Source organism: Cervus canadensis, chromosome 32 (genome assembly GCF_019320065.1).
Source record: "Cervus canadensis isolate Bull #8, Minnesota chromosome 32, ASM1932006v1, whole genome shotgun sequence".
Lineage (NCBI taxonomy): Eukaryota > Metazoa > Chordata > Mammalia > Artiodactyla > Cervidae > Cervus > Cervus canadensis.
Genome location: NC_057417.1, coordinates 15,802,021 through 15,828,606, shown reverse-complemented (window position 1 = coordinate 15,828,606; position 26,586 = coordinate 15,802,021). Strand labels below are relative to the sequence as shown.

At 45.4% G+C, this 26,586-nt stretch overlaps 1 protein-coding gene across 2 annotated transcripts in view; it reads right to left on the bottom strand.

Moving 5' to 3' along the window:
* Positions 1-26,586, bottom strand: part of PRKCB (protein kinase C beta) — a 359,602-nt gene that overhangs the window by 74,387 nt on the left and 258,629 nt on the right. For both annotated transcript variants that reach the window (XM_043455595.1, XM_043455596.1), the window contains exons 8-9: positions 25,446-25,542; positions 16,761-16,907 (exon numbers count right to left, since the gene is read on the bottom strand). In XM_043455595.1, coding sequence (XP_043311530.1) covers positions 16,761-16,907; positions 25,446-25,542 — 244 coding nt within the window. The remainder of the gene's footprint in view (positions 1-16,760; positions 16,908-25,445; positions 25,543-26,586) is intronic.

Below are 26,586 nucleotides of genomic sequence, written 5' to 3'. Positions count from 1 at the left end.
GAGGATTCTGAGAGAGACTTGGGTGCCGCCGGGTTACAAGATGAAGGTGAGCGTCCACATCCTCTTCTCTTTACAACACAGCAGGTATCCTGACAAGCTCTTTGATGTAAGAATGAGACTGTGACCTTGACAAAACTGATAAGCTCGAAGTTTATATCTAATTAGAGCTGTAAAATCACAGTAGGTACAAGTTCAGTTCTGAATCCAAAGCATCACTCTATCATGCACTTGCTATGTGATCTTGGGCAAGTTACTCAACCTCTCTGACTCTTGGTTCCCTCATATATACAAAAGGGGCATAGTCATAGTCCTCCTTCCTAGGGCTGTTGTGAGAGCAAGTGACATAACGCAAGTGAAGTTCAGAGTCTGGCACATATGAAGCCATTTTTTTTATGGCTCAGACAACAAAGAATCGGCCTACCCATGTAGGAGACAGGGGTTCAATCCCTGGGTCAGAAAGATCCCCTGGAGAAGGGAATGGCAACACACTCCAGCATTTTTGCTTGGGAAATCCCATCAACAGAGGAGCCTGGCAGACTACAATCCATCCATAGGGTGGCAAAGAGTCGGACACGACTGAGCCAGTAAGCACAGGTCTTAGATGCGGCATGTGAACTCTTAGTTGTAGCACGTGGGATTTAGTTCCCCATGGAGCCTTAGCCACTGGACCACCAGGGAAGTCCCAGGCAATGTTGTTAAAGTGAAAGAATAAATACAGAGAATAAGAGGGATGCTCCGGCTCCTTCAGTGGGGACAGCAGTTCCTTCCCACATTCTCCAGATGGCAGAGAGTGAACCAGAGCCATAGACCAAAATTTCTGCAAAATCTATTTCCCAGGAGATCCTTATGCGCAGCCCAGAGTAAAAGGCAAGGTCATACTGTCTGTGTTTAGAGGTGGGGCTGGCAGGAGCTCTCCTGGAGAGGCTAAGAGGACTCTCCCGCAGGGAGCGGCATGTTCAGGCCAGACGGGACTTCCCCGCAGAATCAGCAGACCATCTGTCATCTTCTAACATTCTGAACGGGAAAGCGATGATACACCCTGAACTCCAGGCCCCTCTAGACTCATCTTCTCTGGCAAAGCCCACCTTCAGACTGGGCTGGGTTTGAAGAGTTGGCTTAGGCCCCCCAACCTCTGATAGCCAGAGGCATGGAATGAGGGACAGAGCCATTCCAACCAGGAGACCCTAGAGGTGGATGTGGGGGTACATGTAGACCACAGTCTATCGTCACAGGGTCGTGAGAGTGATTCAATGATACACAGCATCTTAGAGAGAAAGTGTGCATGCTTAGTCGTGCCTGACTCTTTGCAACCCTATGGACTGTAGCCCACCAGGCTCCTCTGTCCATGGGATTTCCCAGGCAAGAATACTAGAATGGGTTGCCATTTCCTCCTTCAGGGGGGTCTTCCTGACCCAGAGATCGAACCCACATCTCCTGTGTCTCCTGCGTCTCCTGCATTGGCAGGTGGATTCTTTACTGCTGGACCACCTGGGAAGTCACATGTCATCTTAAGAGCATAACACCTAGAACCAGAACTCAATACACCATGCTCATCATAGTTGATGAATTCTTTCTTTACCTTGTGAGGTTCTCCCAAATTTCAACTTTCACCAGACATGAGGATGTCCTAACATATTCTAGGTTATCTTGGAGGCCCTAATTTAATTCTTCAAAGTGTACTGTTATTATTTAAACTTTGGGTCATATTTTCTAAGCATAACATATCCACACATATGTGTGTTCAAATTTTGTATTTGATGGTGGACTCACAAAATAGAATACAAAATCATGTGGTTTAAGGGAATTAAATACATTTGCTTCTAGCAGCAAACTAGAAGTTAGCCATCTAGAAATGGTTTCTGGCTTCTAATAGCTCCTTTTGGAGGAGCAACTTGGGTAGACTTGCAAATTGAAGAAGTACTTCAGGAAAAATTGAAAAGTGGTATAGTGGGGAAAGGATGCTAATTGGGAGTTAATAGAGTGGATCTGGGTAGGACTGCATCACTTTGTGGATACAGTGTTCAAGTTGGCAAGACAAAAATAAGAGCAGTGATACTCAGCATGCAGATCAACTGGGTTATTTCATGATTTATTATGTAAGGTTTTCCTTATTTAAAATAAAATCTCTTTATATGGTTACATACTGTATGATTCCAACTATATGACATTCTGGAAAAGGCAAAACCATGGAGACAGTAAAAAGATCAGTGGTTGCTAGGGGGTAAGGGGGTGGGAGGGATGAACAGGCGGAGCATAGAGGATTTTTAGGGCAGTGAAACTATTCTGTAAGACACTATAATGGTTGATGCATATTGTTATACATCTGTCTAGACATGTAGAATGTACACCACCAAGGATGAACCCTAATGTAAACTGTGGATTTGGGGTGATAAGAACGTGACCATGTGGGTTTATTGATTATAATGAATGTACCACTCAAGTGGGAGATGTTTATAATGGGGGAAGCATGGAGTTGAGTGATAGATAAATTGAATTTTCAGATCAGAGGTCAGGATGACAGGTGGAATTTTAAAATGATGCCATGTCACCCACTAGATTTAATCAAGTGTCAACTTTTTCCCCACTAGCAGAGAAAGCCAATGGAAGTGTGAAACGAAGTTTAGAATGGAGGTACTTTTGGCCTAGTCATCTCTGGCTCTTGTGGACCTGCTATTGTTAGGCAAATGTCACTACACCCATGGAAGGAATGACTCATAGTCGATGCTGGGAAGAGGAGAAGGAATATGAAGATTTAAACCTGAAACGCCGAGCCCTTGTGTTTTAAATGAAGATGGTTCATTGGATTCCATAAGAAATGTCTGACTGGGTTGTAATAAGAAATTCAAAACAACTATTATACTTCAAAACTCTGGCTGTATTACTTCTAATTATTCATATCAGAGAACTGATACAGTGGAAATGATACGTATCAATTCGAGTTACTGACGTGCTCTCTTGAGCTCAAATCAATGTTGGTGACCTGTAGGTTGGCTTAGTTAATGTTCTTTGAATCATCCATTGTATTTGACAAAGCTAGATGGTTAAAATAAAAGCAGATTTAATTCAACTGCTTTTGAAACAGTCTCAGGGAAGACAAACCAACAATTGATGCCTTTCATCAAAAGAAAACACAGTGAAACCCTTAAGGGTTCATCATTCATTTCAACAATTAGGCGGACAAAAGAATCCCATTTCTCTATAATCTGATGTGCTCTGCGTACACAAGCCTCCCTTTGTGGCTGGTGTCACAGACTGAGAGAGAATGGGCTTTCCTCGAGGGGAGCGGAGTATGCTGAGTGCCCTGGAGGCTGTGTGGCATAGTGGCTATACATTCAGGAGCCAGACTCAGGTTTGAACCTGCATCCACAGTTGCATGATACTGGAGCCTCTGAGCTCAACCCGGAGCCTCCACTCCCTCATCTGCAAAATGGGAATAATGACAGCACCCACCTCTTAAGATCATTGTTAAGATTAAATGAGCAATGCATATAAAACACTTAGACAGGTTCTCAGTGCTCAGAATATATTATCAATCTCTGCAGCGATGTTCAATGAGGTCAACACATGCATATATGCTAAGCTGTTTCAGTCGTGTCTGACTCTTTGTGACCCTGTGTAGCCCACCAGGCTTCTCTGTCCATGGGGTTCTCCAGGCAAGAATACTGGAGTGGGTTGCCATGCCCTTCTCCAGGGCATCTTCCCGATCCAGGGATTGAACCTGCATCTCTTACATCTCCTGCATTGGCAGGTGGGTTCTTTACCACCAGCACCACAATACATAATATGAAGTGGAGCTGAGGGACGGGTAAGGATTGAACAAACTATGGCATGCTTAGTTATATTAACCATCCATACTTGGCATTCAAAATATTTACCACGGGCATTGGATGATTATAATCTATAGGCTTCTGCAATCATGTTTGTTGTAGAAAAGATTATGGGTTACACTTAGTAAACAGGGATTCATCTTAACAGGGCAAGAATTTCTGAAATAGCATGTAAAGATGCGGCTGAAATGGATACGCAGAGGGTGCACTATGACAGCACAGTAATTGGACCAGAGGCCATGAATTATCACCTGAGACAGAGATTCCATGTTAATAGGCTCTATCTGACCCTTCAGTAAGAGAACTAGATTTAACTTCTTATTATTTTCCCCAAAGAGCCAGGCAACGTTTTGAAGAATATACAGACTTGAAGGAAACACAGGCTGTGTGCCATACAGTCCAGTATCTTCTTCCTTCTCTTTGAGGAACTTCCCAGACCACAGCTGCTTTTTGGAGAGTCCATTCCTGTTGTCTTTCCTGACAGATGGTTGGAAAAGTGACCTGTCCTCCTGGCCATAGCTAACTGGATCTCATGATCCCTGAGACATACTGGCCCATCAGTCTTTTTCCTAGGGCTTTAAATTCTAGGCTATTCTAGATTTGGGGATTCTATTGAGAATGGAGAAGTGCTAGGGGCTGAGTGAGGTGTTGCTGAGGCACAGTCACAGCAAGAGACATCAGCAAGAAGCTGGGGTGACAGATGGGGGGTCCCCAGGATGAAGACAATGATGACTGGGTTCCTGGAAGCTTCTCATCCCAGCTGCACTTCCTGCCTTTGGAAGCTGGGAGATACACAGAAAACATGCCATGTCTGCCCAATAAATCCCCCCCTCCCCTTTCGTCACTCTGGCTTGACAAGAAAGCTTGAAATTCCAAATGTTTCACTTTCTTTGATATAATTAATTTTATCAGGAAAATAGACTCTTAATCCTTTCTTGTTCTGTAATTTACTATCTCCTGAGGGGTGAATTGGGGCTTACGTGGTGGCTCAGTGGTGAAGAATCTGCCTGCCGATGCAGGAGATGTGGGTTCAATACCCAGGTCAGGAAGATTCCCTGGAGGAGGAAATGGCAACCTACTCCAATATTCTTGCCTAGAAAACCCCTTCAAAGAGGATCCTGGCAGGCTACAGTCCATGGGGTCGCAAAGAGCAGGATATGACTCAGTGACTGAACACCGCACACAAGGGGTGAAAATAGGGGCCACAGAAAAGCAGCAAGTCACTTCATTGATGAGAGACCTGGATGATTTCAGAAAGTGACTGGGGAAGATGAGTTGGCAAAAATACTCAGCAATCAGAATTGCATACGAAAGACTGGGGGCTGGGAGGAAGCAGCCATAATTGGGATAGAACCAAAGAGAAGGCAGGAATCCAAGATCAGACAGCCAATGTCAAAAGGTTCTCTGGAAAAGGATTAAGGGAACAGGTAGCAAAGACTTTGAGCTATCTGTGAACCATATGATAAAAGGACTCACCATATGGTGCAGGAAGATAGCAGAGCAGGTTGAAGTAAAGGGAAGAGCTTTTGTCTGTAGGATTATATAACCACCTCTAATGTATGGACGTATATGTGTGCGTGTGAATCCATACCGCTAATGAGATTAAAATTAGGATAGACTCCCACAACGGGAGCTCCGAGACTTTAGAAAAGCCCTTTGTTACTGGTAGAAACTAAACTGCCTTTTCATCTCTTCAGGCAATTTCTTCCTGGGGTAACTCAATGCTTTACTTGGATCCAGAGGAAGACACTGGAGTCTGGGGGTGGAGCTCTGCATTTTTCTCTCTCGTGCCCAAACTCAAAGCACATGCTAGTTAAGTACCCCAGTAGCTTTGGGGGAGAGAGCTTGAAGGTTGCACTGTTGGGGCAGGTGTCAGCAACCAGGGCCAACTTCAAGCACACTGGGGACCATGATCTTTTCAGGGGCTCAGGAAAATATTTTTCATTTCTTTCCAAATCACGAGGGAAAAAGAATTAACTTTTAGGCTGAAGAAGATACTTTAACATGCAATGTTAATATATTTGCCTTTGTATTAGTCATAAGATAGAGTTTTTCTTTTCATGATGTAAGGAGGAGCCCATAAAGTCTTCGTTTTAAACGGTTTCAAAAAAGACTAGCAGTGTGGTGGAGATGAGTGGACCCCAAAGTAGAGAAGAGTGCTGTCAGAGATGGAAAAGAGGCAACTGGAATCATAAAACCTGATTTCAGGTCCTGGTCCTACCTCCTCCTTGCTGTTCAAATAGGTCTAATAGGGTTAACATCAGTAACTACCTTGCAGGGCTGTGGTGAGAATTAATACATGTGATCCATGTAAACCCATAGCTTGGGGGCTTCCCTGGTGGCTCAGTGGTAAAAAATCTGCCTGCCAATGCAGGAGACGCAGGTTCGATCCCTGGTCCCGGAAGATCCCACATGTTTCAAAGCAACTGAGCCCATGGGCCAGAACTATCGAGCCTGTCGTCTAGAGCCTGTGCTCCGCAACAAGAGAGGCCACTGCCGTAAGAAGCCTGTGCACCACAATCAGAGCAGCGCCTCCTCACCACAACTAGAGAAAACCCCACAATGAAGATCCCGCACAGCCAAAAATTAACAAATAAAATTATTTTAAAAAAATAGCATGGTCCCTGGCCATGAGTATGAGCTCAATAAAATTTGGAGGCAGCGGAGATGGGTGAGTGGAACTGTACAGGGCGGGGATGGCTGACAGAGCTGGTGAGGGTTAGAAGAAATGAAAGTTGACAGTTGAAAAGAAACCAGCTGAAAAGTTACTGCAAACACTAGAGAGGCCTCAAAGACTTGGAGGATCCCATGAGCAAAGCCTGCAGAGGAGGTAAGAAGGGAGGACGCTAGAAGAGAGAAGCGAACTCTCAGGAGCCCTCCTAGGAATCCCTGCCGACGAGCCCTGGCACATAGACAGGTGATCGACAAACACGAAGTAAGGAAGGAGAACAGAACGCCGGGAGCCTTCCATCATGATGGGCATGCCGTCTATCTAATGGCAGAGGCATGCAAACTCTGCTTAGACTTGGAGGGAAAGAGAAAGGGGTGGAGGATGAGAAAATAAGAGGGGTAAACAGTCAACTTTCTAGAATATACTTGTGACATGGTGAGACGACTGCTGTTGAGACCAGAAATGCAAGTGTTAAAAGTATCAAGCACTTAAAAGCCTCCGATCACATGTATTCAAACCAAACCCAGTCTGCTAAATGCCACTGACTAGCTCTCTGACATTTATTTCAACTGCCTGCATCTCATTTCCTCAACTGTAAAATGGGGATATTAGCAGCTGTATTACAACAGAAGTATGAGCCAATACATACAAAGCCCTTACAACAAAGCTGGCATAGAGTGAGGACTCAAAACGTTAGGTGATAGCATCAGCCTCTTCACCACCACCACCATGAGAATATATGTTCCACGAGGGCACATAATTTTGCCTGTTTTGTTCACAGTCATTTTCTCTGCACTTATGGTACCATGCAGGGCCCTGTGGGGCTCCTGGGCACAAGGTCTTTCTGTGGCCCCCACTTCAGTGATTACAGGAAACAGCCTTCATTCGACCTACATGACCTTCCCTGAGTTCCAATGGGCAGACTCAAGCAGTTGTTAATTAGGGAAGGGAGGGGATGCTAGACCAGGGAGAAACAGTGAAGAGCAGCCTTGGGGCAAGGTCCTATTTCCGCATCAAGGGGTACACACAACAATATCTTTGAGCTATTGTGCAGATACTGAAACCCCGTCCAGGTGGGAGAAATTAATAATTAATGATGGTATGCTGCCCACAAGCATGCAGACCCCAGACAAGCTGGACTGAAGGTCAGTGATGTTGACTCCTACTTATCTCACCACCAACCCATTGGAAGAATATCCACAAGCTTGATCACACCCTCTGTGAACAATTACTGTAAAACGTATCAGTATCTTCCCCAAGTGGGGGCACTTGGTTCAGAAGGCATTAGCCTGCTGTGTCCCCCTTTGCCTGAAAAAGCAATAACCTATCCTTTTCTACTTTACCCAAAACTCTGTCTCCAAGATTTGATTCGGCACTGGTACGGAGAAGCTGAGGTTTCAGCATCACCTAGAAGGGTGTCTGACACATAGTGAAAGATCAATTAATACCTGTTGAATGAAGAAATCCTTAATTACGCTGTCAGCAGACAGTTATTATAAAAATGATGACTTCTCCCAGGTATGGGTTCCAACCTTAGCCCCAATTCCTTTCCCTCATGTCTGCCCGCTGCTTTCATAAGCAGCCACCATGCCTCACACTCAGATCTGGAGAGTTAGGATTTACGAGATCACTGATAATGGGTGAAACAGAGGTTCCTGAGGGTAGAAGTCACAGGGCAAAAGGATAAGGCACAGGTGAGTGGGAAGGAAGTGGAGGCAGCAAATCTCAAAAGAGCAATTTGATTCTCTGATATAGTCAGTGAGTAAAGGACAAGAAAGGGAAAGTCAAGATCACAGAAAACATCTTTAAGGATTCAGGAAACGGTGAGCATGCTCCTTATCTAAAGGAAAGGATATAGGGGAGAGGAAAGATCAGAGACTTTCCGTACCTTCTGGATATAAACAAAAATGCAACAAAAGACTTCATGTTCTTAGGAATACAATGGTAACTGAAGTACCAAATTGTCATGTGACTGAAAGACCTTTAAGACAATTTTCTTTTTGTAAAATGTGGTATTTGTACCATCAGCAATACAAGGACAAAATTACTTTTCTTTTAATAAGTTCTCCTAAGATATATTAAAACAAATATGTAACTGCTAGATCAAGCCTGTGATTTCACATACATTATCACTTAGGGCAATGCTAAGAAGAAGAGAAGGAAGTCAACTAAATCATTTAAAGAAAAAAAAATTTAAGATAATATAAAGGAAGTACATGCATGTTAAAAAAAATTACAGGTGCATGAATAGCTAATAGCTGGGAAATTGGCCAAGGCTATACTCAACCCTGTTATACAGTCTGAATCTTGAGCTATGGGTGATGGCGTGTACCACCTTGGAGGGTGGTACACAAATACTGAGTCTCCGGGGGCCACTGGGTTAACCCTCAACAGCTGCCTCAGTGACATCCAGGCACTCAATATCATCAGCCTCTTGGTCATTACTCGAGGAAAGTCAAACACCAGAAGAAGCTTCATGGTTTTGCCTCTCACTTCTTGGCTTTTTATTTTTGATCATCTTTGATGCATTTAAAGCAAAAGACCTGAATGGGGCTTTTTGAAGAGATAAAAGTAATACCTGCTTTTCCAAAGACTTTCCACTTTTCCTTTTCATTTCATAAGCTGTTGACTTCTTCCTACTTGATTTATTCCTGGCTTATGCTATGCTTCAGGAAAAGCAGCAGTAACACCTGGCATGTTCCATGATGTGAACACAAGGAAATGTCATCAAGAGAGGCTTAATGTTTTTTGTTTGTGGGGAATGAAAAATGGGGAGTTCTAAAGGTTAAAGTCAGAAGGTCTTTCCTGTCACCAAGAAAAATTCCAATCAGGCTGAAAAGTAGGGAGCATGGCTGAGGCCACTATCCTTCCACCAAAACTGCTCTCCCAGCATCCCTTGCTCTGAGGCACATGACTGAATTTTCTGTAACAGCATGTAGGCAGCAGTGACGGGTACCACATCCACACCAAGGCTTTTAAGAAGCAGCTTGTGCCTCCTCTGTGCACTCTTTCCCCCTCCGCTCTCCGAGTACAGACAAAAACAAGGCTGTAGGGACTGATGGAGCCGTGTAAGACAGAAGGAACCTGGGTCACTTAATCACCATATGGAGAGCGTGGGCAAGGCCAGAAACACCCGTCTCGGACTTTGCATGAATGAACACTGAACTTCTATTGTGTCTGAATCAGTACAGATTTAGGGGGTCTGTTGGCTATGACAACTGAACCCACCCTACCTAGTTTATGCGCTTGGCTGCCACACAGATCAAACAGGCCTGGTCTGCAGTGGGGTCAGGAAGAAGAGACCACTTTTTTTTTTTCATTTTTGGTCATGCCACACATGAGATCTTAGTTCCCCAACCAGGGATTGAAACCGCAGACCCTGCATTGGAAGTATGGAGTCTTAACCACTCGACCACCAGGGAAGTCCCAGAAGAGACACTCTGAGATTTTCCACTTACTCCCTCCCTTCTTGGCACAGTTAACTTAGCTCATCCTTTAGATAAAGCTCAAGAGCCTCTTTCTCCAGGAAGCCTTCCCTGACTGCAGCCAGAGCCCAGCCCACTCCCTCAGGCTCTCCCAGCATACAGTAAACATCACAGTTGTACTTTACATCTGTTAGTGTGATATGTTTCGATTAATGTTTATACTCCCATTAGTTTTTAAGCATGCATTTTTCAAAGTTCACAGAATGACACAATACTTCATGCATTTTGTTGTATGCAAATTTTACCTTAAAATGATCAAAAACAAATATTGAATTCTGGTGAAATGAGGTGCGTGCTGAAGAGTTCAGGGGTCAAGTGTACTGATGTCTGCATTTTGGTTTGAAATGCATTAAAGATAGGTTGATGCAGAGACAAAAAGAAGGAGGGACATGTGATCAAGCATATACACAGTCAGGGACTTCCCGGGTGGTCCAGTGGTTAAGAATCTGCCTTCCAAAGCAGGGGATGCAGGTTCGATCCCTGGTCAGGAAACTAAGATCCCACATGCAGCAGAGCTACCAGGCCCCCGAGCCATAACTAGCCAGTCCAAGAGCCGCAATGAAAGATCTTGCAAGATGCAACTTAAGGCCCAATGCAGCCAAACAAATAAATAAATATTTAAAAAACAAAAAAGCATATATAATCAAATGCTAAATGTAGAATCTAGGTATCGGGTATTATGGATGCTCACTGTATAATTCTTTTAACTTTTCTGTATTTTAAAAATTTTTTCCTAATAAAATGTTGGGGGGAAGTTCAGTGAGAGTAGGGGCTCTGAATATATTACCTAAATAAAATGATTCTGTGTACAGTTTATCTCACACTACTAATCATAGCGTTCTGTGATTTGCTTCTATTTTTACTTGATATTATGTCATGGATGTCTGTCCACAATGACAAATACGGATGACAATATGAAAGACAGAAAGACCGTATTCTTTTGAAAGTATCATGGATATACCATTATATGTTTAACTTTCATACTACTGACGAACACTTGGGCTATTTTCATTTTTTCTATTTCTGATCACTTCCTGTGATAGATCTTTTGTGCTGCTGGATTTGAGCTTTTTTATGTTAGCTGTATGTCCACCATGACATGTACCTGCCCTCCCTACACCCCCAAGCCCCCAGTTGGCCAGTACCTTTCATGAGCAACAGTCCACAAGTATAAGGACATAATAAGAAAACCCTCACTCAAACTCCCCAGCATAATTTTCAAAAAAGATCTGGATCAGACAAATCATTACCACAAGTACATCGGAAGTGTCAGAAGGCAAGTGATATTAGCATTAATTAAACATTCAAGGGATAGTCATCATGGTGCAGGCGTGCGTGCGTGCATGCTAAGCTGCTTCAATCATGTCCGACTGCATGATTGTCTGGACGGTAGCCGTCCAGGCTCCTCTGTCCCTGGGATTCTCTAGGCAAGAATATTGGAGGGGGTTGCCATGCCTTCCTCCAGGGGATCTTCCTGACCCAAGGATTGAACCCATGTCTCCTATGCCTCCAGCATTGGTAGGTGGGTTCTTTACCACTAGCACCACCTGGGAAGCCCATTTATCATGGCAGTACTTCAGAATTAGGGGAATCAAGTTTATAATGTAAATAGCTGTATTTGTGCTGTGTATATACCTTATCAGGTCTTCCCAAGTGGCTTAGTGGTAAAGAATCTGCCTGCAATGCAAGAACTGCAGGAGACGCAGGTTTGATTCTGGGTTGGGAAGATTACTGGGAGGAGGAAATGGCATGCCACTCCAGTATTTTTGCCTGGAGACTCCCAAGGACAGAGGAGCCTGGCGGACTACAGTCCACAGGGTCACAAAGAGTCGGGCATGACTAAGCAACTGAGCTCACACAGACCACACACACACACATAACCTTATCGGGGACTTTCTCTGTTCACTTTACAAACTTCACTTGTATAATTGGTCTGGACAGTGTCTATCTGTCCAATTTACATATTTGGTGCACCATTTTAACCACAGAACTCACTCGACAACCACAGGGGTTAAATTCTTGTAAAGTGTAAAGGTGGGCAAAGCAGAAATCAAAGATTCAAGAAATCATGAAAGGGACTTTCCTTGGTGGTCCAGTGGTTAAGAATACATCTTGCGATGCAGGGGACAAGGGTTTGATGCCTTGTTGGGGAAACTAAGATCCCACGTGCTGAGAAGCAACAAAGTCCATGCGCCGCAACTACGGAGCCCTCATGCTCCAGAGCCCACGTGCCTCAACTACAGAATCTGCATGCCGCAGTGAAGATGCCACATGCCACAGCTGAGACTCGACACAGCCCAACAGATAAGCAAACATATAAAAAAAGAAATCATAATAAATAGAGCGAAGGAGCAAACTATAAAAATTAACATTAAACAACAAAAGAATAACACATGCAAATGCTCTGTAACAAGAGTTCTGGAGGGCATCAGTCTCCAAGGAAGGCAGAGATGCGGAGTGCGATGACCTAGTATGATGACCCTCCCGGGGAAACACTCTCTCAGGGCCAGGAAAGCAAACTAACTCTCCCAACTGTGTCTCTTCTTCAAGTTCTTGAAACAGGGTTTACTCATTTGGAACTCAACGGCCTTCACACTTGTTTTGTCCCTTGCTTCATTTTCACAGGTCTTAGCAAAACGTTTGTGTCACTCCCAAGTCGCTCCACAGATCAGGGCCGTGCTGAAGAGCAGGTTTTTCTGAGCCATATCTGACACTATGGGCCTGGGAGAGGGGAGGCGTGAACAGATTACCCCAAGGTCCACGTCTTTCATCTTTGGAAGGGGGAGCATTACTGCTGCCGTGTTCTTCCACATATGGGGTTTGATGTATACAGCCTACAAGATTACAAAACGGTAAAAAGCAGACATTCAAATATAAAACCACATTCATTTAAAACCGTGGTTAGCAAAACGCAAGTTGCCCAAGATTGCTCTATGTTTTAAAGGATGGCAGAGGTTTTTGTTATCCTAGTTGCTTTCATGACACATTGTTGTTTTCCTCCGTGATTCATTTGATGCCACATCCCAGACTGGAACAGAACTCTCAATTATTATAACCGTTTCCATGGAAACACATGATTTATTCTCTCTAATTCCCGCACTGTTCCCCAAGGACCTGCTCTCCAATTTCTCTACACGCCCCCCCTCCCCAAACCTAGTCCTTTTTGCAATACCCTCCAGAACTTCCACTCCTCAGGCAAAAACTTTCCAATCAGGCTTCCCTGGTGGCTCAGCGGTAAAGAATCCACCTACCAACCTGACACAGGTTTGATCCCTGGTCCGGGAAGATCCTACATGCTGAGGAGCAATTAAGCCCGAGCTCCACAACTACTGCGCCTGGGTTCTAGAGCCCAGGAGCTGCAATGACTGAAGCCCAAGCGCCCTAGAGCCCAGTGCTCCACAGCAAGAGAAGCCACCCCAAGGAGAAGCCTGCCCACCTCAACCAGAGAGTAGCCCCTCCTCGCCACACCTAGAGAAAAGCCCACACAGCAATGAAGACCCAGCACGGCCAAAGAAAAATCTCTCCAATTTGTTGAGTGATCCAAAAGGTGAAGAATTGTGTGTGCAGTCTGCTAACTTTTCAGACAACAAGGACAAGAAGAAACATGCATATTTATATTTGTTAAATGAGCAGGGAGAACACTGAAAAGATGCAAATTAAATCACAGAACAGCTTATATATGGAGGGGCAGTGGCAAGGAGCGGGCACAGCAAGATGTGAACCTGGGTGGGAGCAAGACTTCTCAGTGTTTATCCTTCCAATATCCTTTTAATTATGAACCATGTGAATATACTGCTTATTACATATATAATTTAATTTTTAAAACTGCCTGACAGCCTTAGCTTATTAGAACCTCTTCTTCATGTAGGCCACTTTCTTCCTTGTCATCATGGAAACCACCCCATCTTTGAAATCCAAATGCCCCGAGTCTTTCTAGCATTTTAAAGTCTCTTAGCCTTGGGACTTCCCTCGTGGTCCAGTGGCTAAGATTCCGTGCTCCCAATGCAGGGGACCCAGGTGCAATCCCTGGTCAGGGAAATAGATCCTGCACCCCGCAACTAAGTGTTCGAATGCTGCAATAAAACCCCCTTATGCCCCTGGAGAAGGGCATGGCGACCCACTCCAGTGTTCTTGCTGGGAGAATCCCCATGGACAGAGGAGCCTGGTGGGCTACAGTCCATGGGGTCGCAAAGAGTTGGACACGCTGAGTGACTAAACACAGCACAAGCCGCAGCAAAGACTCAGTGCCACCGAATAAACAAATCTTAAAAACTAAAACTAGAAAGCTTCCAGAAAGAAAGAGTAGAACATCTACAAAAGAGCAAGAATCAGGGTTTCAGAATCTAACCCCTTTCTCTTTAAAAAAAAAAAAAAAATCTCTTGGCTTCATCCACTTGTTTCTCATCCCTAGGCCTCCAGATGTCTTTCCCACACCAAAGGGATAAACCTCTTCCTGCTACGACTTCCTCCGGTCTAGATGCCACGGTTACTCATTTATTCAGTACAGTTTTCCCGAGCACCTGCTAGAACAGGCTCTTGTTGGATCTGCAGTGGATGTCCCTCTCCCCTGAGACCCCGACTGCCTTATTACCGTGATCTTCTAGGGCTAATCCCCATCCTTAGCTCAAATCCACCATCTATTGACGCTACTCCGCCTCCACCCTCAGGCCGCTCAGAGCTGCTGGCAAAAAGCACACAGTGGCATGGACCTCTACTATCACCACTGCTGATTCTCTAGCTTCTCAGACCTCCAGGCTGCTCAGCAATCTTATTCTGGGCTCCTGCTCTCTATTCCCACTCCCTGCCAAGGCTCTTCCACCTTTGGGCCACCAGCTCAGATTTCTTACTCCACCGCAGTATCAGGACGGACCTTGTGGCCCTTCGGGAAAATTCATGCATTCAGTCTAGGTCCTGAACGAATTCAACCCACAAGCACTGGAAGTAGGGTGGTGAATATGACACAGCTCCTCGCTCTTGTGGAGCTCAGATCTTAGCATGAGGAGACAAATTAACAGACAGGCAAGGGAAGTATCAGTTGGTGGTGGGTGCTGGGAGAGTTAAATATAAAGGAGAATAAGTGCATGGCTCTTTGAGCGGTGGTCAGGGAAGGCTTCTCAGAAGAGGTGACATCTAAGTAGAGATGGAAATGACCAGAAAAAGCCAGTTCTGCAAAGAATAAAGGAAGGGAACAGCATCACAGAAGCGCTAAGAGAGGAAGGAGCTTTGTACGTTTCAAAGAACCTCCATGTGGCCCAAGCACAGTGGGTGATGGGGAGAAGGAAAGGAAAAGAAGGCGTCAAACAGAGAACAAGGATCAGAGTTTAAAGAGCGATGTAAGCCAAGGACACAGGATAGAATGTATTCTGTTTATGAAGCCACTGGAGGATTTCAAGCAGGGGAGTGATTTGACCTAGTGTAAAGTTTTTAAAAATAACTATGGCCGCTGCATGGAATCGGATTAATTACAGGTCACCAGAGTGGAAGCAGGGTAACCAGTTGGGAACATCTGCAGTGGTCCAGGTGGTAATGTATGGTATAGATTAGGACTGAATTAGTGAAGATGGAGAGAATTCAGTAAATTCATGATATGCTTTGTAGAAGGACCTGTCTAGACTCACTATTATGCAGACCTGGGGTAAGAGGGGGGCCAAGGAGGAGTAGAGGATAATTCCCAGATTTCTGACTTAAGCTATGGAGATGGGGAAGAAATTTGATATTTTTTGCACACCTGAGTTCAAGGAATGAGATTGATGTGAGACGTGTTGGTGGCACACACAGGGATTAAAGGACTCAAAACAACACTAAACAAGTCAGGAATACTTATAACACAATCTCAACTTCAGTAAAACAGCATCTCCCGGTGTCTATAAAACCATCCAGACTCACTCTATGAGTCCCAGGGACATCCTTCAACATGCAGCTGTTTGAAAAGAACCACTTCCATTCTCAGCCGCAAGAGTGATCTTCTCCAAAACCGAATCTGATCATGCCACTTCTCTGCTTAAGATTCTCAATGGCTCCCCACTGCACTGTGAATCAAATCCAAACTCCTCATCACCACTCTTGAGGCTCTGCATGATCCGGCCCCTCCCACCTCCGCAACCTCACATCCCACAAGCTCCCCCAGCTCATGGCGTTTTGGCCCCAGCACCTTCTGACAGTGCCGAGAATGTGCCCAGCCCTTCCCTACCTCAGGGCCTTTGCACTTGCCATTCTCTCTGCCGCAAACAATCTTTCCTAGGTCTCTGAACGTATGGCTGGTTAAGTCTAATCCTTCAGGTCTCAGATTCTATGTCATTTTCTCAGTCTGAGTAGGTCCTTTCTTTTTTTAAAACTTTTTAATCAGAGTATGATTGCTTTACAGTGATGTGCTAGTTTCTGCTATACAACAACGTGAATCAGCTGTAAGTATATATAAAAGCCCTCCCTCTCAAGCTTGCCTCCCACCCCCCCATCCCACCCCTCTAGGTCATCATGGAGCACAGAGCTGAGTTCCCTGTGCACTGGGGACCACTAGCTATCTATTTTATACATGGTAGTGTATTTATGTCAAAGATACTCTCTCAATTCGTCCCATGAGTGGGTCCCTTCTTTATCTGCCTGTGACACAGCACTCCATTTATTTCCTTCACAGTACTGGTTACCAACTGGAGTGTAGCTCTATTTACTTTTCACTCTCTCCCTCACTGGAACATAAGCCCCATATGAACAGCAAATGTGCCTGCCTTGTTAGCTGGTTCCTTCTGCAGCAGGTGCCTCCACCCAGCCACACTGTACCTTGCCAAAGCTGCCTTTTCCCAGCACCATCAGGAAGTTAAAATCGGTCAGTTTCATCCGGTCCCTGTTGCCGTTGTTGTCAAATTTGGAGATGGTGTTGGTCGTCTTTTCTTCAGGGGTCTTGGGCCCAGGACCGATCTTGGCTCTCTGGAAGGGGAAGCACACAGAAAATACCATCAGAGTTTGAGGATGCCTGTGTTAAGTGTGCAAACTCCAGCACGGAGGCAAGCTGTGGATCCTGCAATTTATACCCTGACTCGGTGAAAAGCATGGCCCATATCCACAGTGCAAACTCAAAATGTGAAGGCCAGAGTTGGCATCTCCATTTTTCTTTTATCCCTCGTGTCTCATCCACCACCAGAAACAGTCATTGCTTCCTCCCAGCTGTCTTGAGAATTCCATCTCCCTTGAGAATTCTCCCTTCCATCTCCACCTGTCACCATCTCTCACCTGGACAACCCACCCAGGCTCCCCCCACACTGGGCTTTACATGCAGCAGCTGTGACTTTCCCGGCCTCTCTGGTGGTTCAGATAGTTAAGAATGTGCGTGCAATGCAGGACACTCTGGTTTGATTCCCGGATTGGCACTCCAGTCTTCTGGCCTGGAGAATTTCAAAGACAGAGGAGCCTGGCGGGCTACAGTCCATGGGGTCGCAAGCAGTTGGACACGACTGAGTGGCTAACACACACACACTGTGACTTCCGCTTCTTCACACTCAACCAAGCCAACCAAGCTTAAAATGCTTCAGTAGTGACCCATCAGTTTTAAGATCCTCAGGGCTTTCATGGGCCCAAACGACCCAGTCTGATCAGGCTCTACCTGCTTTTCCAATCTCTTTACTTCTTGGGTCCTTCTTCCCTACAACCCAGCTTCATTGTCCTTTCGCATCCTTGAGTCCCAGGGCCCTCCTACCTCAGGGCCTTTACACTTACAGTTGCCCCTGTGTGGATGACTATTGTCTCCCCTTCACCAACCTGGTTACCCCCTGCTCCACGTTCTTACTTCCTCAAGGAAGTCTTCCTGGATTCTCTGCCTGGATAAGATGTCCGTATCTGCTCCCTTCATCCACCTCACTTTCCATTTATGCTGCAGGTAACTGTCTGTTCACTTGATTTCCCAACAGACCAGAAACCTTCCGGGGCAGGGAGTATGTCTTATATTCCACAATATCCCAGACAACCAGCAAAGTTTCTAGCTAAATATTTTGTTGGATGCATGGATGGATGAGGCCCATGTTGGTCCTCAGTGCAATCGGGGAGAGGCTTGCTGTTGTGAGTAGCAAAATGATGCCTCCGAATGGCAACAAATTCCATGAAATCAGGGGACAATAGACCAGCATATTTATAATTGGAGTCTAAAGTTGCAGGGGGGATGTCCTGTAGGACTGAGCCCTTAACCTATGAGGTTTGTGCTGACTCTGAGTAGCTAGTGTCCAAACTGAATTAAATTGTAGAACACCTAGTTGGTGTCCATAGAGAACTGAAGAATTTCTTGGGATGGAAAACCCACACGCTTGGCTTTGGATGTACTGTGAGAGTGTTAAGTTTTCCTCCATGGGATATGTAGTTTTTCGCACCTGGCTTCTCTCACTCATCATAATGGTCTTGAAATTCACTCATGTTGTTCGCTGCATGCACGAATCAGCGGTTTGCTTTTGTACTGCTGAGTAACATTCACTATTTTAAGTTCATCCCTTCTCTTGTTTACAGGCATATGTTTTGTCTCGGCATTTTGGCTACTAGCAAGGTATTTGAGAGGATTCTTGGTCCAGTTATTTTTTAATAAAGATCTGTCGAGATTTAGGTGTCTCTGGGACAACCCAGTGAAAATAAATACCCAGTGAGCTGTTGTATCATGTGGGTTTCGGGTTAAGAAATGACATAAGAACTGGAGATGGATTTGAGGGTTAAGGCATGGAGGAGGTAGTTAAAAGCAGATCGCCAGGGAAACTGCAAACAAGAAAAGTGTAGGGACCTCTCTGGTGGTCCAGTGGTTAAGACTTCACCTTTCAATGCAGGGAGTGTGGGTTCGACCCCTAGTCAGATAGCTAAGATCCCACAAGTCTTGGGGCAAAAAAACCAAAACATAAAACAGAAACAATTTGTAGCAAATTCAATAAAGACTTTTAAAACAGTCCACATTAAAATTAAAAAAAAAATTTTTTTTTAAAGAAAGAAGAGAGTCTAGAACCGAAGCCACATTGCTTTTGGAGGCCATATCCTCCCGTCATCCCAAATCCTCACCCTCCAGCTCCCAGAGATTTTCCCAGGCTGTCCTGATCCAAACACGTCCCCTCCCTTCCTCCTGCCCCACTATCTCCCTCCCGCCCCACCATCCCCTTGCTTTATTATGATGTCTCTGAACCCTGACTCAGGGCCCACCTGATTCACACACTCCAATCTCCAGCCCATGAAGATCCATGTCCTAACCATGCCTGGTCCCCAGTCCCTGTTCCAGCCCTGGATTTGCTTCCCTCCACCTGGAGGGCCCAGCACGCCCCCTGAAGGGGAAGGAGTGAGGCATGCTCACTTTCCCATTTCTCCCTTTGATTGCTTAGAGGAAATTTTTTTCCCCTGTTCTTCAAGGAGCAGCAAGAGGGAAACAGCTTCATTCCGTGGTCCTGCAAGCAACCTTCTCTCTTCTGAATTCCACACCCCATCTGAATTTGCTTGTGTGACTTTCCTCTTAGGTAAAGTGGGCTTATGCTATAGACAGATGTCTGTGTCCTCCCCAAAGCTGACATATGTTGACATCCTAACCCTCAAAGGTGATGGCGTTAGGAGGTGGGGCCTGTAGAAGGGGATTAGGTCATGAGGGTGGAGCCCTCATGGATGGGATTAGTGCCCTGATTAAAGAGACCCTGGAGAGTTGCCCTCACATGTGAGGACACAGTGAGAAGACGGCTATAAACCAGGAAGCAGAACCTCACCAGACAACAATTCTGCCGGCACCTTGATCCCAGACTCCCCAGCCTCCAGAACTATGAGAAATAAATGTTGCTTAAGCCACTCAGTCTACGGCTTTTTTGTGATCAGAGCCTGAACTAAGGATGTTATCTTAGCCTCTAGATGCTAGACCAGAAGTCGAATAGCCTGTTGGCCTGGTCCGCACTAATATTTAAATTGCTTGACATCTGTTAAAAATTAGGAGCTGCTGCTGCTGCTGCTACTAAGTTGCTTCAGTCGTGTCTGACTCTGTGTGACCCCATAAACGGCAGCCCACCAGGCTCTCCCGTCCCTGGGATTCTCCAGGCAAGAACACTGGAGTGGGTTGCCATTTCCTTCTCCAATGCATGAAAGTGAAAAGTGAAAGTGAAGTCGCTCAGTCGTGTCCTACTCTTAGTGACCCCATGGACTGCAGCCTACCAGGCTCCTCCATCCATGTGGTTTTCCAGGCAAGAGTACTGGAGTGGGGTGCAGATGTCCTATTAAAAACCCAAATCCCTGCTTCTTCTAAAGAAGTAGATCTGGCAACACTGGGCCCATCCATAAGGCACAGTGCCTGTAGATGGGACATACGGGCTCCAGTTTATCTCATTTACCGCTCTCGCCACCAGCCCTGCTGTCTCTCCTCCCCTTATTGTTATCTGCCCAGATCCTAGACACATTTGGGCTTGTGATCTTTGGAGGACAAGAATCCTGTCCTGTATCCCTTGGAACTTCCAGCCACCTCGTGCTTATTAGCAAGGTCCTCCATCAAACAGCAAACACATTTTAAAACTGAGGCCAGCCCAGGTTGGATGCATGAGACAAGTGCTCAGGGCTGGTGCACTGGGATGACCCAGAGGGATGGGATGGGGAGGGATGTGGAAGGGGGTTCAGGATGAGGAACACATGTAAATCCATGGCTAATTCATGTCAATGTATGGCAAAAACCACTACAATATTGTAAAGTAATTAGCCTCCAACTAATAAAAATAAATGGGGAGAAAAAAAAAAAACTCAGGCCCAAATTTAAATGATCTTCTGTCTTGCTGGGCTGGATATACCTTCAGAAACAGGAATACACTAATGGTTGCCTTTTCATGTCTGCAATTTAGAGCCCCAGGACTCAGTGCTCAAAGAGAGCAGACAGAGGCGCTTCTGAGAAACAGCCCTGCCTCTTGCCAGGCTGTGCCAGGGGAGAGTGAAGGCACCTGGGCTGCCAGGCTCCAGGGCTCCGTTTCAGATGAAGAGTGCCTGTCTTGGCTTAATCTAAACTCCTCTACCACCCCTACCCTCTGCAAGGAGCTCCTAGGGCACTTCCGTACCCAACGGTGGTGGCAGAGACTCCAGTAGGTTACAAGTCTATGTTGATGCTCCAAACCCCCAAGAAGCCCTTCCAAAGACCAGGAGGAGCAGGTCTGCAACATTATTTATTCTGTATGTATTCTGGGAGGATGACAATGATGCACTGACACCTGAATAATATCACACGCCAGGCTGGTTTATTTATTCAATTTTTTTTTTTTTAATTTGGCTGCACCAAATAAAGGTCTTAGTTGCGACATGCGGGATCTAGTTTCCTGACCAGGGGTCAAACCTGGACCCCCTGCACTGGGAGCACAGAGTCTTAGCCACTGGAGCACCAGGGAAGTCCCCAGACTGTTTAAAGTGCATCATTTCATTTACTGCCATAGACCCTCCAGAGAGCAGAAGTGTCATGATAGCCCCCCCCTTTGCAGATGGGGAATCAAAAGCTCAGAGATAAAGTAACTTGCCTTCAGCACCCAGCAAGGAAGGGACAGAGCTGGGGCTCAAATGCAGGCAAGCTGGCTCTTGAACCACCTGAACGGCACAGGCTATGCTGCACAGATGTAGCCCCAGTCATCCAGCCAAGACACATCGGCTCCCCGCCCCTCCCCTCTACACCTGGGCTGCTGGCCGCTGACACCTGTGCCTCTGTCTCCAGGCTCATTTCCTGACTGCAGGAGCAAGCATAGTCACTGGCAGGCCAAGTTGAAATTGCTGGCAAGTTAATTCCCCAGAAGCAGCCAGTGACGGAAGGGGGACTGGCGGATAATAATTCAGCTGCCTGCTCCTTGACTGGAAACCCTGCGGCTCATGCTAAACCCCAGCTAAAGAAGGATTAAACCCCAGTTGCCCACAGTGGTAATTTGCTGATAGTACATCCTTTCCCAACTCGCTTCCTCTCCCTGCCTCACGTCCTCACTACGCTAGATGCTTACTGGGGTCACTGCCAAGCTCCTCTGTCCATGGAATTCTCCAGGCAAGGATACTGGAGTGGGTTGCCACTCCCTCCTCCAGGGGATCTTCCCAACCTAGGGATCAAACCTGAGTCTCTTATGTCTCCAGCATGGCAGACAGGTTCTTTACCACTAGCACCACCTGCTGCTGCTGCTGCTGCTAAGTCGCTTCAGTCGTGTCTGACCCTGTGAGACCCCATAGACGCCAGCCCACCAGGCTCCCCCGTCCCTGGGATTCTCCAGGCAAGAACACTGGAGTGGGTTGCCATTTCCTTCTCCAATGCATGAAAGTGAAAAGTGAAAGTGAAGTCGCTCAGTCGTGTCCTACTCTTAGTGACCCCATGGACTGCAGCCTACCAGGCTCCTCCGTCCATGGGATTTTCAAGGCAAGAGTACTGGAGTGGGGTGCCATTACCTTCTCCAAGCACCACCTGAGAAGCCCCTAAAGAAACCACGTGTGCTTGAATCCTGATAGTCTGTTTCTGGGGAAACTCAAAGTGAGACAGTGACCAGCTGAGGGATGTTAGAAAGTTGCTTAACCTCTCTGGGCCTCAGTTTCTTCATCTATAAAAGATAAAGGGGGATGATAGGAGTACCAACCAATCAAGGTGGTTGTAAGGATTGAATTATATGAGTTAATACTTCTAAAATACTTAACAAATGGCACATAGTGAGCACTTTATTAAATCAAAAATTGCGATGTAAATAGACAGCCAATGGGAATTTGCCGTATGACTCAGGAACTCAAACAGGGACTCTGGAATAACCTAGAAGGGTGGAATGAACGGGAGGTGGGAGGGAGTGGGAGGGAGATTGGAGAGGGAGGGGATATATTCATGTTGATGTGTGACAAAAATCAAACCATTATTGTAAACCAATCATCAATCAATTAAAAATAAATAAACATTAAAAAAAAATAAAACAAACAACCAAAAAAAAATGTCTACGACTGTCAGAAGACCCATTTGGAGCCAAGCAAAATGGAGCCTTCCCCGGCTGATCAGCAAGGCCATGGCCGGACAGAAGTCCCTAAACAGCCTCTTCCGATGTCCTGAAACAGACCACGAGTAGTAACTTCACCGAGCTCACCCTACCATGAAATTCTATTACGCCAATTTCTGCAGCTCGATTTTACCGTCACTCAGAATTTCTCCAGATAAGAGGCTTGAAAGTAATTTCTGAGTCATTCTGGGTGCTAATTGGTTATTGCACAGGGATTACATTTCTCACGTTCAAGGTCAACTGAAATTCCTCTATGTGTCTGGGAACAATTTTCAGTCTCTTGGAAACATTTTTTTAATCAACAAACTATGGTGTGGAGCGATTACCACTCAGGCATAAACAAGCATTTGCAGGCTCTTGCGGGAAATAAAGGGACACGTTTTGTTGCATGCAGATAAAACAACCCTTTCCTTCAAGCCAATAACTGGCCCAGACAAATGCTCTGTGCATGTAAGAAATGTTTTCCTGGGTGTTCTGAAATGTCACCCCAGCTGCCCTAAGACAGAAGAAATCATTTTGCAAAACTGAGACTTCATTTTATATAAGAAAACACTGGTCTTTTTTTTTTTTTTTTCCATCCACAAGAGGACATTTTTAACTCTGCAGGAAACGGACACCACTCCATCAGAAAGTTGAGAGAAGGAGCTGGAAAGAGCTCTGTGGAAGGCCTGCCCTCCAATCCTACCCTTTTTTAAAAAAAAAATCAGTGTCCAGCTCTTATTTATTTATTTTTGGCTATGCTGGGTCTTCGCTGCTGCATACGGCGTTTCTTTAGCTGCAGTGAGCAGGGGCTACTCTTTAGCTACAGTCCTCGGGCTTCTCACTGCGGAGACTTCTCTTGTTGCGGAGCACAGGCTCTAGGGAGCGCAGGCTTCAGAGTTTCAGCACACGGCCTCAGTAGTCGTGGTGCCCAGGCTTAGCTGCCCCGCAGCATGTGGGATCTTGCCAGACCAGGGATCAAATCCGTGTCCCCTGGATTGGCAGGCGGATTCTTAACCACTGGACCAGCGGGGAAATTCCCATTGTCCAGTTCTTAACTCTCCTAGGAGGGAAAGTCCTTTCATCCACTCATTTGGGCTTGAGTGGCCCTGTGAGGATGAACCTGTGATCAAGTTCCCTGGAGAATGACTGAGGAGCCCAAGGCCAACATGTTTACTCCACTTGCTTCCATGATAGGAAGTCCCACTGGGTCAGAACCATCAGCAGGTTTTATGGAGGGTGCAGGCTCAAGACAAGGGTCAGGATCCAAGTACTGTTTCTATCTAGCTGAGGGGACTCTAAGAGGGTTCTTGGAATAAATGCCCAAACCCTTGCCAAAGCCAGCACAGTCCTTCTACTCTGACCCCCACCACCTCCCAGCCACACTTCGAACTTACACTTTGCTCTCTCTGCTCCAGCCACACTGGCCGTCTTTGCGCATTCCATAGTTGCAACAGATCGCCCCCCACAGGGCCTTTACACCTGCTCTCCTCTTGGAATGGAAGGCTTTTTTCCCCTCTTTATTAACCTCCCGTGTTTCCTCAATGGCTCCTTCCCTGTCCTCTCAGACAATGTTATATTTCCCTCTTACGTCTTCTCAAAGCACCAAGGACCTCTCTGTCACAGAACTTTACCTGGTCACATTCAGCCTCTATTTACTTGTGTGATTACTTGATGAATAACAATGACAGTAACCTATTTCATTTTAGATACTTCATACATTTTTTCAGTTAGTAGGCCATCACTGCTTATCTAGAATTGATGATTTCCCATCAGACTTCGTATATTAAGTTCCTGTGAACAAAATAATGTGTTTTCCCTTATGAAACTACTTTAAAATCACTCAATACACACAGATTGAAAGAACTCAAACCTATTTCCCCAAAGCATTTTCTTTGTAAAACTGGGATATGTCCTACACATCTTTGCTTCCCATATATGCCCCAAACTCCTGGAAAATGGAGTTTATGTGGCCCCACAGGGGAGAAGGGGTCTGCCTGGGGTAGAAACAGGCCAGCACTGCTGCCCAAGGTCAGAGCCAAGGGCTCTTAATCTTGGGAAGATGCACCTATAGGTATTTCAAGGAGTTACCAGCACAGTCAATTCCATTTGTTAATACAGCACCATCCCACCGACAACAGATCCAAATCCAGATTCCAGACCTCAGCAAGCCTACTTGACTCAGCTTCCAAAATAAAAATCACTACCCTATCCACTGTTTTCATTCATTGTTACTGACATTCCTGTCCAAGCCACCATCCGAATGACCCAGGCAGCGAATGAACACTTTTAAGGAACGGTCTAAATCTGACTGAAGACAGGAAGGCAGAATGATGTCACAAGGCAGGGAGCACTTAATTGAGATCGTGAAGGATAAGTAGTTTTCTGGGAGGTGGAACCACATTTCAAAGGCCCAGGATCGTGTAAGGCCTTGGTAGAAATCACACCATGAACAAGAAAAACAGCACAGAGGCAGACTCAGCCGGGTCCCACTGATGCTGAAAGAAAGCCATCTTACCTCAAATTTCTGTCGCAGCTCCTCGTTGCCCTCACTGCCTTCCGGGGGCACGGGCACGTTGAAGTACTCTCCCTCCTCCTGACTCAGTAACTTAAACCTAGAGGAGCAAAAAAAAAGGAAAGACAGGCTCCATGACGCTACTTAATATTCCGATGACTTGGATAAGGGAGGGGTCTATAGAAAACTGCTTTAAAAACATGTGTTGATGGGTTTTTGTTTGGGGATGTATCTCTCTCTCTCTCTCTGTGTAGCTAGGTATACTATGTGTATGTGTGTATATATATATGTGTATGTGTATATGTATATGTGTATGTGTATGTATGTGTATATATATATGTGTTTACATATATATATATAGGAGCAGAGAAACTTTTGTTTGGAGCAGAGAAAGGTTTATTGCAGGGCCACACAAGGAGAACAGGTGGCTCATATGCAAAAAACTCAAATTCCATGTCGGTTTTCCAGGAAGAGGTTTTCTTTTCTTTTTAATTTTTTGTTTTATATTGGAGTATAGCCAATTAACAATGCTGTAATAGTTTCAGGTAGGTGGAAAAAGGACTCAGCCATATAAATACACACACACACACACACACACACATGTATTCATTCTCCCTCAAACTCCCCTCCCATCCAGGCTGCCATATAACATTGAGCAAAGTTCCCTGTGCTATATACAGTAGGACTCTTATTGATTATCCATTTTAAACATAACAGTATTTACATGTCAATCCCACACTCCCTATCTCTTCCCTCATTTATATTTTTATAACCATCAGAAAGACATCATGAAAAATATGTTTATAGAATGCAAAGTCCTTTGTCAGCCTCTCTACACACACATAGACATACAGGATTTTCTTGGTTATAATACTCAGTGTTTCTATCCTTTTTTTTTTTTTTTTTGGCTCATTAATGGATGTTAGAGTTGGACCATAAAGAACGCTGAATGTCAAAGAACTGATGCTTTTGAACTGTGGTGCTGGAGAAGACTCCTGAGAGTCCCTTGGACAGCAAGGGACCAATCAATCCTAAAGGAAATCAACATTGAATATTCATTGGAAGGACTGATGCTGAAGGTCTAATACTTCAGCCACCTGATGTGAAGGGCCCACTCACTGGGAAAGACCCTGATGCTGGGAAA